Here is a 12,857-nt window from a genome sequence, read left to right as displayed (position 1 = left end):
CTGACCCCAGCTCCCTGCAGCCATCCCTTGCACCGGCAACCGCACCTTCAGCCAGCAGAGCCAGGCCTGTGACCACACCTGCCTATCCCTGTCCAACCGCGAGGTGGAGTGCCACCCCAGCGCAGTGCCCGTGGATGGCTGTAACTGCCCTGACGGCACCTACCTGGACCACAGGAATGAGTGTGTGCGCAAGGCCCAGTGCCCCTGCCTGCTGGAGAGTCACAAGTTCATCCTGGCCGGCCAGTCCACCATGGTCAACGGCATCATCTGGTGCGGGTTGGGCCTGGGGGTGTGGGGCATCGGGGCGCAGGCCCACGCAGCCTCATGCAGCCTCTTTCTTATAGCCACTGCATCAATGGACGGCTGAGCTGTCCAGGACAATCGCAGGTGTTCTTGGGTACGTACAGCTGAGAAGCCACCCAACGGGGGACCCAGAGGCACCCCTGGCCTCCCTCCTCTGAGACCCTAACCCCACTGTCCACTCCTGCAGCTTCCTGCCCAGCCCCCAAGTCATTCCAGTCCTGCAGCCAGTCCTCAGAGGACAAGTTTGGGGCCGCCTGTGCCCCCACGTGCCAGATGCTGGCCACCGGCATCACCTGTGTAAGTGGCAGTGAGAAGCAGCTCAGGGGCCTGGAGAAGGTGGTCACAGGCCCAGGAGGCTGCTCTGCCCTCACCCCTCTGTCTCCATCTCTGTCTGTCCCAGCTGCAAGTGTGGGCTGTGGGCCAGGGGTCAAGAGTAACTCTGTGGCCAAGCAGCTGGATGAGCATGCTCACCTGCAGGGCTCTGTGAGGGCAGGGCCAGCCTGGGGCACCGGGCGCTCAGGCCCCGGGCTAGGGCAGCCTCAGGCAGGCAGCATGGAACCTTCCCTTAGAGAGGTGGCTCTACCAAGAAAGACCCCCGCAGGGTTCACGGAAGTGCCTGGGAAGAAGGACAGGGCTGGGGCGGCAGGCTGGGGCTGCCCTCCAGGCGATGCTGACCCAGCCCCCTCCAGGTGCCCACTAAGTGTGAGCCTGGCTGCGTCTGTCCTGAGGGGTTCTACGAGGATACCAGTGGGCAGTGTGTGCTCCCCGGGCAGTGCCCCTGTGACTTTGCGGGGGTCTCCTACCCCGGGGGTGCTGTGCTCCGCACCGACTGCAAGAACTGGTAAGCCACACCTCACCCTTGAAGCCCAGGTGCCTGGGACCATCTGGACAGACAAGGGGCACCCAGGGTGGGGGACCCAGGGGTGGAGTGTCCAGGAATGGGATGCCCAGAGCTGAGGTCCCCAGAGGCAGGGTGCCCGAGGCCTCCAAGAACCCCAGGGACCTCACCACATGTGGGAAGAGAGCTGCCTCAGCACCCCACCCTGCCCTCTCCACAGCACCTGCTCACAGGGGAAGTGGACCTGCCAGCAGAGTGCCCATTGCCCATCTACCTGCATTCTCTATGGGGAGGGCCACATAATCACTTTCGACGGGCAGCGCTTCGTCTTTAATGGCAACTGCAAGTACACTCTGGCCACGGTAACTGCCAGGACCCCAGGAGCCAGGCGACAGGGACTGGGCTGGGCTGGGCACCCAGGGCTCCTGCTCAGCAGCCTCATCCCTGCAGGATGACTGTGGTGCCAACTCCCAGCCCAGCTTCAAGATCCTGGTGGAGAATGTCGTCTGCGGGAAGTCGGGGGCAACCTGCTCCCGAGCCATCCAGATCCTCCTGGGCGTGAGCAGCGGGACCCCCCACAGGGCAGGAGAGGGCTGGGCCATCACACAGCTAGGCCCCCCTGTCCAGGACCCTCGGGTCCCATCTTCGTTGTGCAGCCCCCCTTCCCACCCCCTCCTCACCTGCATGACAGGGAGGGAGGAGGGCGTGCCCATTGCACCCAGAAACCATTCACCAAGTGGGCATCTTGATGTTCTGCACTAGTGGCTGATGACCACCACCTCCTTCCAGGGCATCACCCGGGCAGATGGGGGGTCTGAGCCTGTTCCCATACTCACTGGAACCTTCTGCCTGGGGCTGATCCCAGCAGGTGCCCCTGCCCAAGTCCTTGATGGACTTGGTCAGCCTTGCCTTATACACTCAGTCCTAGGGCAGCCCCAGGTACCACAGAGGCCAACCAGCAGGCAGCCAGTGACAGCCCTGTCTCCACAGGGCCTGACTATCACGATGGCGGACAGAAACTACTCCATCAGCGGGGAGAACTCCCAGGTGCACGTGCTGGTGAAGCCCAGCTCCTTGAACCTGGTTCTGGACGTAGATATCCCCAACCGGCTCAACATGACGCTGGTCTGGAACAAGCACATGAGCGTCTCCATCAGGGTCCATCGCGCCTCCCAGGTACCTGCCACGCTGGCCAGACACAACCCTGGTCCAGCCAGAGCCCTGTGGTCTCAGGGTGGGGTGGACCAGGAAGGCCGCACGCTCCCTGCCTGACACAGAGTCCCGCAGGACGCCCTCTGTGGCTTGTGTGGCAACTGCAATGGGAACATGAAGGATGACTTTGAGACACGCAGCAAGTACGTGGCATCCAACGAGTTGGAATTCGTGAACTCATGGAAAGAGAGCCCGCTGTGCAGTGACGCGAGCTACGCAGAAGACCCCTGCAGCCTCAACCCCTTCCGCCGCCCCTGGGCAGAGCGCAAGTGCAGCATCATCCACAGCCAGACCTTCACAGCCTGCCACAGCAAGGTGGGCCCTTGGGCACGGCCTTCAGCGCCCAGGGCTCATGACCCACCCTGGCCCAGAGTGGAGAAGCCAAAGTCCTCCCACAGTTGGGGGGTGGACATGGAGAGGGCAGAACCCACCATCCAAGACAGGAGCCCTGCACTGAGGTCCGACTGCTACAGGGTGCTTAGCAGCACCCCAGGCCTCTGCCCTCCAGAAGAGGGTGGTGGCCTCCGACGGTGTCAGCAGAATTCAGGTGGAAAGCCCACTCTGCAGCACCTGGTCAGGGGAGGAGACCTGGGGCTGCCCAGGGTCAGGACCCGGACACTCGGGTTCTCAGGCTTAGCAAGCACAGAAAGGAGGGTCCTCATGGCCCAGGGGCCAGCGAAAAGTCGCTGAGGCCAGGAGCTCAGGGCTGCAGATGCTAAGCCAAGAGCACAGGCAGGTCGGGGGGACCCTGGCCCAGGGGCGGTCTCTGGGAGCAGGAGCGCCCATCAGAATCCTCCCTCGTGGCCTCAGCCGAGCCCCTGCAGCACTGACCTGGGCAGACCTGCAGGGCAGGGGTGGCTGAGCACGGGTCTGCAGCGGCACAGACAGGCCTGGCCCTGGCCCTGCAGGTCTACCGCATGCCCTACTACGAGGCCTGCGTGCGGGACGCCTGCCTGTGCGACAAGGGTGGGGACTGTGAGTGCCTGTGTGACGCAGTGGCCGCCTACGCCAAGGCCTGCCTGGACAAGGGCGTGTGCGTGGACTGGAGGGCCCCAGACTTCTGCCGTGAGTGCCCTGCCCCACCCCCAGTAGCCCCGAGTCGCCCTGCCAACAGAACCCAGACCTCCCACATGGACTGACCGCCGCCTTTCCTCCAGCCATCTACTGCGACTTCTACAACACCCACTCGCAGGTGGGCGACGGCAAGTTCCAGTACACGCAGGAGGCCAACTGCACGTGGCACTACCAGCCCTGCCTCTGCCCTGGCCGCCTGGACAGCTTCCCAGACACGAATGTCGAAGGTGGGGGCACAGGCACCTTGTTTCCTCATGTGTTCACTCATCACTGACACACACACACAATTGTTTGCACGCTCATACTCACACACCCACTCGCACACCAAACCGCACCTTCAGGCACCCACAGCCTCCTTCACCCACAGTCTCCTCCCTTCCACCTGGCCTTTCACGCACTCCTGCTCACAGTCACGGATTCACCACACACACGCTCACTCAGCAATGCCCAGGCCCAGAGCGGGATTAGGGACAGGGCCTCACAGAAAACAAACTGCTCTGACATCCACTCTGGCCAGAGTGTCGTGAAAACCAGGCCAGGAAGCCAGACACTCCGGCACAGCCTGGTCGGGGACAAGATGGGAAGAGCCCAGGAGACAGGCAGGGAAGGGGACAGGAGGGGAAGGGAACAGGAGGGGAAGGGGACAGACAGGGGATTCCAGGGCAAACTAGCAGTGGAGCCAGTTCAGCCAGGGCCAGAGCGAGTGGCCACCAGGACAGAGCCCTGGTACCCAGGAAGGGGGTTTCCGAGCTGGGAGTGAAGTGAGAGGAAGGCAGGGGCTGGTGGGGCTCGAGCCACAGGGGGACCCTGCTGGTGGCAGGGAGCTGGGTGCCAGCTGGTGCTGAGCCTGGCCCTTCTTTGCCCTAGGCTGCTACAACTGCTCCCAGGATGAGTACTTCGACCACCGCACGGGGACCTGTGTGCCCTGCAGTAAGTCCAGCTGCAGGCAGGCAGCGTGTCTACCGGCCACAGATGTGGGATGCCCTGGTGCTCCAGGCCCCTCACAAGCTGCTGTCCAGCCCCAGCACCCACTCCTCAGGGCCCTGCCCCTTGAGGTACTGAGACTCCCACAGACAGGCAGTGTGGCTGTAGACAGCAGAGACAGGGACAGCACGAGACGCCTCTGGCCCCCTGTCTCCTCCACAGACCACGTCCTCACCCAGCTCCAGCTCAGAGCAGAGCCCCCAGGCCTGACAGGGTATTGGGGAGCCCAGTGGGAATCTTCCTGGGAATCTAATTCATCCAGCAAGAGATAGCACTGGGCCCCAGCAGCCGGACAGCTTGCCTCCCCAAACCAGCTGAGCAGAGTGAGGGAGGGCAGGAGGAGACGGGCCGCTCAGCGCCCTGCCCCGGGGTTGCATTCCCCTGCCCCGGCCACCAAGAGCACAGCTCTGCCTGGGCCTGCCCAGGGAACCCCTGGGCGAGGGCTGGGGGCCACACGGCAGTGGCCTCTGACCACCCTCCTCTTACAGTGCCATCCAACACCACCCTGCCGCTGCTGCCGACCACAGGTGACTGCGCTCACTGGCTGCCACAGGGTGTGGGCGTGCTGGCTGGGACTTTCTGGCTCCACCAGAGAGCCCACACACCAGCCCAGCAGGGGAGGGGGCAGGGAACACGAGTGTGAACCCCAGGTCCCCAGGGGGAGGGCGGGCAGAATTCACCTCCGTAGTCCTGCCCACTCAGCCCTTGCTGGACCGGCCACTGAGCATGAGGCAGGGGCTCAACAGTAAGTCACCCAGAAGACCCCACCCGGAGCCCATGCTGCCACTCGAGGCTCAGCCATGCCCTGGGCCTGACACTCCACCCTCCAGCCCAGGGGCCATGGGGCTGGGAAAAGGCGAGACTCAGGGGTGCAGGTCTGCCCCTGCCTGTGCATGAGGGCAGGTCTGCCCCACGCAGGTGCACCACCCACAGAAGTCCAGCCCAGCACAGGGGCCTCCAGGACCACCAGCCCTGGGCCTAGCTCCCTACCCATAGCTACGTACCCCACTGCCCAACCCTCAACCCCTGCCTCCACTGAGGACTGGACACTCTTGACCACACGGATGCCATCGGCACTCTCCTCAGGCGGTAACATGGAGGGGACACTGGAGTATCTGGCGGGTGTGGGGAGGGGTATCATCTGCATCCCACCCCTCCACACACAGCAGACCTCCTGCTGCCTGGGACTCTAAGGGGACAGAGCGTCTAAGGGGACTCAGCTGACCAAAAGCAGGCAGAGAGAGAGCCCCCCACGACCTTGGTCACTGCCACGAGGCCAGCATTTCCAGAAGTGAGGTGGAAGGCATAAGAGCAAGGCCAGGGGAGGCAAGAGGCCAGGGTTCCTCCAAGGAGACCCCACAAGGGACCCTGGCTCACAGGAAAGGGGCAGGGACTCGGGCACAAGCCTATGAGATGCAGGTGGGAACACCAGATGACACTCTGGGTGGCAGTCCTTGGCAAAATCACCTCCAATGACAGCAGCCACCTCTGACCTCACAGCCACACGGAGGTCAACAGCCACAGGACTGACAGTGACGGAAGCCATAACACAGGCCACAGCAGCTCCCGAGAGCCAAGGCACAAAGTCCACAGCTCAGTCCACAGCCAGAACCACAGAGGCCCCACCAAGCTCAAGACCAGGAACGCTTCCCAGCCCAGGTGAGTGGTGGCCGGGAGGTCAGCTGCCCACAGCCACACGTGCCACAGGGTGCCACAGGTAGGCCACACCCTGAGAGAGCAGAAAGGCAAGTCCAGGAACAAGGGACAGCGAGCCCAAGGGGACAGAGGACAGAGGCAGAGAGGAGGGGGCAGAGCCAGAAAGACACCCACAGACATGGGAACTGCGAACAGGTACAGGAGGGCCACATTTAGGACGGCAGACCCACGGGGACACACAGACCACACCTCCAAGCCAACACAGAGGTCCAGAGAAAGAGACAGGTGACCAGGAAAGGTGCTCAGGGTCACACACACTGAGCAAACACCCACCAGCGAACCCTCAGGGACATGCCCCCAGACAGAGCAGGAGGCTGGGGTTCAGGACTGAATGGTGACACCTGTCCTGATCCACAGAGACACCAACCCACCAGGGAACGCTCAGAACGACCAGGAGTCCTGGGACCAGCAGCACAGAGCCACCGGGTGCTCTCAGAACAACATCCCCACAGCAAGAAGCTGATGACACGGAACCCTCCACAGCAGCCACATCCAGTCTAGGGACAGAAAACACGGCCTCCTCCATCAAACCACACGGAACCACCATCCACACACGGCACACGGCCACCACGGCGACCTCAGCCACTCCGCACAGTTCAAACACCCTCACAGGGGGATTTCATACGACCACTGGTCTCAGGACCCCGCTCACCTCTCCAGTCTCCACACTGTCCACCCTCTCTCTCACACCAGCTTCTCATAGCCATACAAGCCCATCCAGCCAAGTGGTCCCCTCTGAAAACTCAGACACAAGTTCCATGCACACATCTCTCACCAACACAGTGCTCACAGCCACTGGACCCACCTACACCTCTCCCCTGGTCACTACGTCTACCAGTGCCTCCCACAGGTCCTTCATCACTTCCACAACCTCCCCTGCCTCCCTGTCACACCTTTCCTCCTCCCCACACCCCAAACCCACATCACCCCTGTCCACCAACATCACACCCACACCCACCAATACACAAACGGGGACCCCGGTGGCCCACACCTCCTCTGCCACTCACACCAGTACACAAACCTCACGGACCTCTCAGTCTTCAAACACCGCGTCTGCCTCCAACACTGCCCACCCTTCCGTTCCCCTCCCAGGAACATCCGTCCAGATCACCAGCGCATATCCAACTCCACCCGGTCCCCAGACCTCACTTACCTCTCGGGCTTCCCCATTGTCCACCCGTTCTCTCACACCAACTCCTCAGAGCCTCAGCAGCCCATCCAGACCAGAGGTCTCCTCGGAAGAGTCCGAAACTAGTTCAATGGACACCAGTCATTCAAACGCCATAGTAAGGGCCCCTGGACCCTTGTACACCTCACCACTGAAGACTACGTCCACCAGTGCCTCCCACAGGTCCTTCACGAATGCCACATCCTCCCCCGCCTCCCTGACACACCTCACCTCCTCCCCACCACCCAAAAACACCTCATCTCTGTCCACCAACATCACAGCGACACCCAACAACACACAAACTAAGAGACCTGTGGCCCACACCTCCCCTACCACTCACACCAGGACACAAACCCCACAGACCTCTCAGTCTCCAAACACCACGTCTGTCTCCACCATTCTCCACACCTCCTTTCACCTCTCAGACCTGCCCCTAAAATACACCATCCTGTTTCCCATTCCGACAGGTCCCTGGACCTCACTTACCTCTGTGAGTTCCACACTGTCCACCCCACCTCCCACACCAACTACACAGACCATCAGCAGCCCATCCAGACCAGAGGTCCCCTCGGAAGAGTCCGAAACTAGTTCAATGGACACCAGTCAGTCAAACGCCATAGTAAGGGCCCCTGGACCCTCGTACACCTCACCACTGAAGACTACGTCCACCAGTGCCTCCCACAGGTCCTTCACGAATGCCACATCCTCCCCTGCCTCCCTGTCACACCTCACCTCCTCCCCACCACCCAAAAACACCTCATCTCTGTCCACCAACATCACAGCGACACCCAACAACACACAAACTAAGAGCCCTGTGGCCCACACCTCCCCTACCACTCACACCAGGACACAAACCCCACAGACCTCTCAGTCTCCAAACACCACGTCTGTCTCCACCATTCTCCACACCTCCTTTCACCTCTCAGACCTGCCCCTACAGAACACCATCCTGTTTCCCATTCCGACAGGTCCCTGGACCTCACTTACCTCTGTGAGTTCCACACTGTCCACCCCACCTCCCACACCAACTACACAGACCATCAGCAGCCCATCCAGACCAGAGGTCCCCTCGGAAGAGTCCGAAACTAGTTCAATGGACACCAGTCATTCAAACGCCATAGTAAGGGCCCCTGGACCCTCGTACACCTCACCACTGAAGACTACGTCCACCAGTGCCTCCCATAGCTCATTCAACACTCCCAGACTCTCCCCTGCCTCTCAGTCACATCTTTCCCCCTCTCTACACCAGGAGTCCACATCACCTCTGTCAATCCACAGCATGCCCCCAACCGTGAATTCACACACTAGAGGTCCTGTCTCCCACACCTCCTCTGCTACTCATACCCGTACCCGAACGCCGCGGACCTCTCAGTCTTCATACACCACCTCTGCCTCCACCACTGCCCACCCTTCTGTACCCCTCAAACTAACATCCCTCAAGACCCCCAGTGCATTTTCAGATCCTTCAGGTAAACGGACCTCACTAAACTATCCGGTCTTCACATCGTCCATATTCTCTCTTAAAGCACCTTCTCAAAGCCTCAGCAGGACAACCAGCCAAGAATTACCTTGGGGAACCTCCACCCCAAAGCCAAAAAACTCCAGTCTTTCAACCACAGCCATCAAGGCCACGGGACACCCCAGCACGGCACCACTTAAGACCCTGTATTCCAAGGCCTCCACACACGCCCCCAGCTCAGACAGCACTTCCAGAATTCCACGTACTCCCCTGCCACACCCTTGGCCCACTCCATTCCAGGAATCCACATCACCTCTAGCCACCACCAAGACAAAAACTGAAAGCCCTGTGGTACTCACCTCCTTGGGCACTCAGAGCAGTCCACCGATCCCAGGGAACCTCGACTCTTCACACACCATGGACACCTTCGCCACTGCCCGCCCCTCAGTGACCCTCACAGGAACTTCCCTCAAGACCACCAAGAGGTCACCAGCTTCAGCTGGGCCCCAAACCACACACACCTCTGTGTTTCCCAATTTCTCCACGCTCCCAATGAAACAGAGCCCGATCAAACTTTCTAGCCCAGAAGTCCCCTCCAAAAATTCTGACTCAAGTTCAATGGACACCAGTCTTTCAAATACAATGGTCAGGGCCACTGGACCAACCTACACTGCAGCACTGATTACTATGTCCACCAGTGCCTCCAGCAGTGCCTTCCTCACCTCCCGGAGAACCCCTGCCTCCCTGCCACAGCCTTCCTCCTCCCCACACCCAACATCCACATCACCCCTCCCCAGGAACATCATCCCCCAAACCTCCCCTGCCCCTCTATCCTTCCTGTCGTTCAGTCGATACGTGAAATCGACATCACCTTTTGCCACCACCATCACAAAAACCAGAAAACCCATGCCACTCAACTCCTGGGACCTTCACACCACTCAACAAATCCCACTGACCCCTGAGCCTTCCTATTCCGACTCTGCCTCCACCATGGCCAACGCACTCAATGGCCTCACCAGAACACTTCCATACAACACCAGCCTGCTCACACTTCCTACTGATGCCCAGACATCACCCACCGCTCTGCTCTCCACACTGTACAGCCTCCCTCTCACACCGACTTCTCAGAGTCTCACCAGCCCTTTGAGCCCACAAGCACGAAGAGGAACCTCCTCCCCCAGGCCTACGGGCGCGAGTCTTTCAGACACAACTCTAAAGGCCCCTGGACCCACAAACGCTGCACCCCTGATGACCACCTCCACCAATGCCGCCAGACTCACCCACATCTCAGGGAGCACTTGCAGGACATTCCGTGCCACACTCTCATATCCCTGGTCAACTCCATACCTGAAAGCCACGTCAGCTGTAGCCACTGCCCTCACACAAAAGGGGAGCCTCGTGACCAACACCTCCTTGGCCTCTCGTAACACTCCGCAGATTCAGTGGACCGCTCAATCTTCATATAATGCATCTGCCTCCACAGATACTCACCCTCACGTGGCCCGCACAAGAACGACCCACCCGACCACCAGCAGGTTCCCGATGCCAGCTATTCCCGATACCTCACTTATGACTCTGATTTCCACACTGTCAGCCCCCACTCTCACACTAAATTCTCAGAGCCCCAGAAGCCCACCTAAAATAGAAGGGCTATGGGGCACCTCAACCCCAAGACACATGGGTTTCAATCTTACAACCACAATCGGCAAGGGCACTGGATCATCAAAAAATCCATCACCAAACACCACGACAACCCAGACTTCCATACAAGCCAAAAGAACGCTCAGCACTCTTCCAACCTCACCTCACCTCCTATCATTCCCACTGAACACTCCATATGAAACCACCACATTACCTATTGCCACCAACATGAGACACATCCAGAGTCCCGCTGCACACATACTCATGTCCCCGCCCAGCACTCCACACAGGCCATGGACCTCTCAGGATTCACACACCTCTTCTGCCTCCACCACTGCTCACCTGTCCCTTCACCTCACACCTATCTCCCTAAAGACCACCAGCCCATTTCCACCTCCCACGACTCCCCACTCCTCCCTAACCTCACTGACTTCCACACTGTCCAGTGCCTCTCTCACCCCAAATTCTCAAAACCTCAACAGCCCATTCACCTCACAAGTGCTCTGCAGCACCTCCTCCCTGAGGTCACTGAGCTCCAGTCCTTCCAACATGACCATCCAGGACACTGGACCCACAAACATTACACCACAGGTGACGACATCCACCAGGACCAGGACACGACCCAACATTCTCCACACCAATTCTAGACACTATACTGCACCTCGGTCATTCCCATCGACTACTGCGTACTCAAAAACCAAATTAGAATTGAGCACCATCGAGAAGAAGACCATGAACCCAATGGCACTCATCAATGTGGCACTTCTCAGCACTCCACAAATCCCATCGACCTCTCACTCCTTGTACACCACCTCTGCCTCCACCACGGCCCGCCCTTCCATCCACCTCACGGGAACGTCCCTCCAGACCAGCAGCACATTTCCAACTCCTACTGCGCCCCAGACCTCACCTACGTCTCTGCTTTCCACACTGTCCACCCTCTCTCTCACACCAACTTCTCAGACCCTCAACACACAATCCAGTACAGAGGTCCACTCTGAAAGCTCCCACCCAAGTTCAATGACCAGCACTCTTTCAACCACAGTGGTCAAGGCCACTGGACCCACCTACACCTCTCCCCTGGTCACTACGTCTACCAGTGCCTCCCACAGGTCCTTCATCACTTCCACAACCTCCCCTGCCTCCCTGTCACACCTTTCCTCCTCCCCACACCCCAAACCCACATCACCCCCTGTCCACCAACATCACACCCACACCCACCAATACACAAACGGGGACCCCGGTGGCCCACACCTCCTCTGCCACTCACACCAGTACACAAACCTCACGGACCTCTCAGTCTTCAAACACCGCGTCTGCCTCCAACACTGCCCACCCTTCCGTTCCCCTCCCAGGAACATCCGTCCAGATCACCAGCGCATATCCAACTCCACCCGGTCCCCAGACCTCACTTACCTCTCGGGCTTCCCCGTTGTCCACCCGTTCTCTCACACCAACTCCTCAGAGCCTCAGCAGCCCATCCAGCCCAGAAGTGCTTTGGAGCACCTCCACCCCAAGGGACATTGGTTCCAGTCCTACAACCACAACCGTCCAGCCCACAGGACCCACAGCCACTCTACCACTGATGACCACATCTACCAGGGCCTCCACACAGGCCCCCAAATCAACCAGCACGTTCAGGACCTCTCCTGCCCCCCTCCCACATACAAAATCCACATTACCTATTGCCACCACCAGCACACAAACAGAGAGCCCTGAGGCACCTACCTCCGTGTCCCCTCACAGCACTCCACACATGCCATGGACCTCTCAGGCTTCACACACCTCGTCTGTCCACACCACAGCTCACCCGTCCCTTCACCTCACAGCTACGCCCCTCAAGACCACCAGCCCATATCCATCACCTACTACCCCCAACACCTCACCTTCCCCCTGGTTACCACACTGTCCCCTGGCTCTCTCACCCCATCATCCCAGAGCATCCCCAGCCCGTCCAGCCCTGAAGTTCCTTGGAGCACCTCCTCCCCGAGGTCAACGGGCTCCAGTCTTTCAACCACAACACTCAAGGCCTCTGGACCCACAAGCACTGCACCACTGGTAACCACATCTGCCAGGGCCACTACACCAGCCAACCTCTCCGTCGCCACTTCCAGAACCTCCACTGCACCCCTCTCCTTCCCATCAACCACTACTTACTTGAAAAGCACTTTACCTCCTGCCACCACCATCAAGCAAACCATGAGCGCGATGGCACTCACCTCCGGGACCCTTCTCAGCACTCCACAAATCCCATCGACCTCTCACTCCTTGTACACCACCACTGCCTCCACCACGGCCCGCCCTTCCATCCACCTCACGGGAACGTCCCTCCAGACCAGCAGCACATTTCCAACTCCTACTGGGCCCCAGACCTCACCTACGTCTCTGCTTTCCACACTGTCCACCCTCTCTCTCACACCAACTTCTCAGACCCTCAACACACAATCCAGTACAGAGGTCCA

The 12,857-nt window shown here is 59.8% G+C and overlaps 1 protein-coding gene across 1 annotated transcript in view; it reads left to right on the top strand.

Moving 5' to 3' along the window:
- Positions 1-12,857, top strand: part of Muc6 (mucin 6, oligomeric mucus/gel-forming) — a 56,587-nt gene that overhangs the window by 24,051 nt on the left and 19,679 nt on the right. Inside the window, exons 20-39 of the mRNA XM_077798185.1 lie at positions 21-270; positions 345-397; positions 491-600; positions 993-1,144; positions 1,362-1,503; positions 1,592-1,699; positions 2,132-2,317; positions 2,429-2,668; positions 3,262-3,418; positions 3,511-3,654; positions 4,295-4,357; positions 4,574-4,625; positions 5,912-6,070; positions 7,220-7,356; positions 8,222-8,286; positions 9,055-9,239; positions 9,603-9,851; positions 10,238-10,343; positions 11,671-12,030; positions 12,387-12,844. Of these exons, the coding sequence (XP_077654311.1) occupies positions 21-270; positions 345-397; positions 491-600; positions 993-1,144; positions 1,362-1,503; positions 1,592-1,699; positions 2,132-2,317; positions 2,429-2,668; positions 3,262-3,418; positions 3,511-3,654; positions 4,295-4,357; positions 4,574-4,625; positions 5,912-6,070; positions 7,220-7,356; positions 8,222-8,286; positions 9,055-9,239; positions 9,603-9,851; positions 10,238-10,343; positions 11,671-12,030; positions 12,387-12,844 (3,376 nt within the window). The remainder of the gene's footprint in view (positions 1-20; positions 271-344; positions 398-490; positions 601-992; positions 1,145-1,361; positions 1,504-1,591; positions 1,700-2,131; positions 2,318-2,428; positions 2,669-3,261; positions 3,419-3,510; positions 3,655-4,294; positions 4,358-4,573; positions 4,626-5,911; positions 6,071-7,219; positions 7,357-8,221; positions 8,287-9,054; positions 9,240-9,602; positions 9,852-10,237; positions 10,344-11,670; positions 12,031-12,386; positions 12,845-12,857) is intronic.

Source organism: Urocitellus parryii, chromosome 4, assembly GCF_045843805.1.
Source record: "Urocitellus parryii isolate mUroPar1 chromosome 4, mUroPar1.hap1, whole genome shotgun sequence".
Classification (NCBI taxonomy): Eukaryota; Metazoa; Chordata; class Mammalia; order Rodentia; family Sciuridae; genus Urocitellus; species Urocitellus parryii.
The sequence above is the reverse complement of the archived record's forward strand: the minus strand, read 5'-3'. Positions and strand labels throughout refer to the sequence as shown.